General features: G+C 37.0%; 3 protein-coding genes across 3 annotated transcripts; 2 read left to right on the top strand and 1 right to left on the bottom strand.

Annotated features, from left to right (window-relative positions):
- Positions 1 to 635: 635 nt before the first annotated feature.
- Positions 636 to 979, top strand: Tsp_12975 (hypothetical protein; the record flags this gene model as incomplete). Its single annotated transcript, XM_003366558.1, has 1 exon — positions 636 to 979. A coding segment is annotated over one exon (344 nt), but the record flags the coding sequence as incomplete, so codon positions are not given.
- An 84-nt stretch (positions 980 to 1,063) lies between these two features.
- Positions 1,064 to 1,820, top strand: Tsp_12974 (conserved hypothetical protein). The gene is made up of 3 exons (XM_003366557.1): positions 1,064 to 1,132; positions 1,303 to 1,385; positions 1,430 to 1,820. The coding sequence occupies exons 1-3, from the start codon at positions 1,064 to 1,066 to the stop codon at positions 1,818 to 1,820; spliced, it is 543 nt and encodes a 180-aa protein (XP_003366605.1).
- A 406-nt stretch (positions 1,821 to 2,226) lies between these two features.
- On the bottom strand, positions 2,227 to 2,856 carry Tsp_12973 (hypothetical protein). The gene is given in 2 exon segments (XM_003366556.1): positions 2,227 to 2,406; positions 2,422 to 2,856. 2 exon segments carry the CDS (start codon positions 2,854 to 2,856, stop codon positions 2,227 to 2,229), a joined length of 615 nt encoding a protein of 204 aa, XP_003366604.1.
- Between the last annotated feature and the right edge of the window lie 393 nt (positions 2,857 to 3,249).

Here is a 3,249-nt window from a genome sequence, read left to right as displayed (position 1 = left end):
TGGCGGATTAATTCCATCAATTCTGTTTCCAAGAAATTATTCATCTATTCATGAACACTATTGCTCATAAAGGAAAGAGCAAAGTTTTTTTTAATTTCAAAGTAAAATTAAAAAATATTCACTTCCTCTGCTGGTAAACATTGATAGATAGAAGTTTCATTAATCAACAATGTATTCACTAAAAATGAGCCTTGAAATTATAAATTACTTTTTTTTATTAATACGCAAGTATGTAAGAGAAAAATAACAATAAATAAATAAATAAATAATATGAACATGCTTTTGGTTGGATCATCAATTTGTCATTTATTGATTTCAACTCTTCCACTTGTAAACAATCACAATGATTATGATTGATAAAAGCAGGAAAACAGAAATCAACTAACATTTTAACATGCATAAGTTAATTAAATCGTCAACTGGAAAAAAATATCATCTTCTGTGAAGTAATATTTTCAATTAGAAAAAAAATATGTAAACAAAAGTGTTCATAAAATTGTTCCAAAATAGTACAGATATAACTATAATCATCAGTTCTAATCGTCATATTAATTGTCAGTATGCAATTGTGTGAAAAGCGATCAGTTCTGTGGTAAAAATTCTTCATCCGTGCATGATTAGTTGCAACATTTGAGAAAGTCACGTCACGCACGATGCACTCAACAGTGCGCCGTCGAACAGCCCGGCATCTGTTGCTGTCAGCAACGCAACCGCTGGCGCCGCCGCTTCTTCTTCTTCTTCTTCGGCTTCTGCGTTGCTTACACGCACTCTTTGTCAACAGCAAAATGCCGCAGCTTCTTCCTATTTGAGCTCGTTGCGTTTTCATCCATATACGAAAATTTTATCTTCAGCCGCCACCGCTTTGCCCGTTGCCTCGCCGTTGGCACCGTTCGCCTACGGCACGCCGCCGACCATGCCGTCAACCTTAGCCGGCCTGTGTCCCAGCCAAAGATTGCCCGGTACATTGCAACAGCCCTGACTTGTTGTGCTGAGTTGGTAATGAACAAAAAGCAAATTTTGTTGAATCTCTTCCTTTTAATTACAATTACATACATACATACTTATGTATGCTTCTCTTCTTTTTCACCATCGTATGTATAATTTTATACATAGTGTGCTTTGTGGTTTGCCCGTATTTTCTCCTTTTATCATTCATTTTTTGCCTTGCTTTTAAAAAAAACTTATTCATCTCTTCAATTGCGGGCAGTAAATATGCTTTTTTTAAAAAAATTCTTCTGTTTTTTTTCTTTCCTTTTTTTTATTGTTGATGTTGTTGTTGGTATAAAAAGCACATAATTTCAGTTGGTTCTGATCCGTGTACAAGTTTCACAATTAGTGCACAAACGCAGACAACGATTCATCTATAAATCGAACAACGATTACCAGTTAGTTATAGTACATCGATATGTATTTTTATGTATGTATGCAGTTTGTGGAGTGGTGGTGATGTCTTGCTTGCTCGTTTAGATAAAGAGAGCATAGCAACAGCAGCACTACTACTACTACTAGTAGTAGTAGTACTTATAATAACTAGTAGCCGAGGAGGAGTATTAATGGCGGTAGTAGAAGTAGTAGCAGGACGTTTTTATCAAATGGACGTCCGCTGTCAGCTACGTTTGATTTATTACTTGCTTGGTTTTGTCCCTGTCGAGATGGCTGCTTTGTGCGTTTGCCGAGCAGCTGCTACTTTTGGCCCGACATCGGTGCTTTTTCTTTGTTCAAATTTATGCATGCTCTCACCATTTCCAATGACAAATGTGTACACAATTTCCAAACGAGAATTTGAAAACTTCGTTGCTTGCTTTTCAATTGAATTGTAAATTATTTTCAATTTAAACATCATTTTCATTACCACTGTATCCGGTTTTATTATTTTTTTTAATGGAAAAGAAAGACATGCTGGCCGTTGGAGAGACATAAATGCCGGTGACGTGTTTTGTCGAAAATGTGTGTAAACACGTGGTGTTTCATGAAAGTACACGAAGTTTGACGACCTTCGAGCTTTAAACTGATAAAAACACAGTACAACGTGTTGATGGTAAATTGTGCAACGGAGAGAGAGAGTGAGTGAGAAAAAAATAATAATAATTTCACTTTCACACGGTATATTCTCTATTTTCATGGTTAGTTTTTTCAATCCTCCTCCTCCTCCTCCTCCTTTTACTTCTGCTGCTGCAGTTGGTCTAATCATTGATCTAATCGTTCGGCTTTTTATGCGCGCTAATTTTATACATGAGGAATGAATATATTGCCGACGACGAATTGATGATCTAATTGAACAGTGGCGGCGGCATCCTTTGAACGCGGGCAGATTTTACGACCAAACAAACGGCCCGCCGCCGACCGACCAACACCGGTTCCGAACTTTCCAAGCGATTCACACCGCAACTGACCGTCGGTCGTCACCTTTTACAACCACACCAACCGGTCACGACGGGGCCGTTCGTGTTTTGACGCTTGCGTCAAAAAAAAAAACAAAAAGAAGATCAAAAGCAAAATGCCGACCGACTTGAAAGCACGTAAAACAACAACAACAACAACCGACAGACATTGTCGTGTTTGTTTGTTTGTTTGTTTGTTTATTTGCTTTGTACAATTGCGACAGCCTTTTGTCAACTTGTCAATTTCATCATTCAGGTTAATATAATTAACACCAAAAAAAATTTCATTATTTTTTTTCAAATATTCTGATGATGAGTCATTACGGGTTTTTTTTTCAAATTCAAAAATATTTCCACCAATAAAACGAGAGGAACAAAAATTTTGAATATGGTCGTTGTCGGGACAAAAAAAGAGACGGACGTGTCGGCGTGACGCAATTTTAACACAACGACGTGTCGCTTTGAGCGTTGCCATTTTCGGTTATCGACAACGGCCGGAAAGTTTTTTTTTTCCACAAACGTCAACCAACTCCACTGACACATGTCAAAATTGGACGTAAACAAATAAATATTGCTTTTTGTTTGGGTTCCAACAATCCAACTGTACAATTACAGTAATCCAATTGGATTTGGTGAAAACAAAGAATGCACGATCGAATTTTTTTTTGTTTCAATTAATTGTGTTTGGTTGCTTGTTGGTCAAATTGTAAAAATGGATTTCTATTTTTCTGGTGGGATGAAAAATTTTTCGAAATTGCATTTCTGGTTTCGACAGTTGATCAAATAAAGAAATTTGTCACCCGTGTGACAAAAATGACAAGCTGTCGTTTCAACCATTTGCTTGTCGAACCCATTGGGTTTGGAAAAG

Source organism: Trichinella spiralis (genome assembly GCF_000181795.1).
Source record: "Trichinella spiralis strain ISS 195 chromosome Unknown Scfld5812, whole genome shotgun sequence".
Taxonomy (NCBI): domain Eukaryota; kingdom Metazoa; phylum Nematoda; class Enoplea; order Trichinellida; family Trichinellidae; genus Trichinella; species Trichinella spiralis.
Note: the sequence above shows the minus strand (reverse complement) of the source record. Positions and strands in the feature narration are given on the sequence as shown.

Excerpts from the sequence above, each read along its gene's own strand:
- Tsp_12974 (XM_003366557.1), top strand. The coding sequence starts at position 1,064 with ATGTATGCTTCTCTTCTTTTTCACCATCGTATGTATAATTTTATACAT. Across the intron at positions 1,133-1,302 it reads GTGTGCTTTGTGGTTTGCCC|TTGGTTCTGATCCGTGTACA; the intron begins GTATTTTCTCCT and ends ACATAATTTCAG. Across the intron at positions 1,386-1,429 it reads AAATCGAACAACGATTACCA|TTTGTGGAGTGGTGGTGATG; the intron begins GTTAGTTATAGT and ends GTATGTATGCAG.
- Tsp_12973 (XM_003366556.1), bottom strand. The coding sequence starts at position 2,856 with ATGGCAACGCTCAAAGCGACACGTCGTTGTGTTAAAATTGCGTCACGC.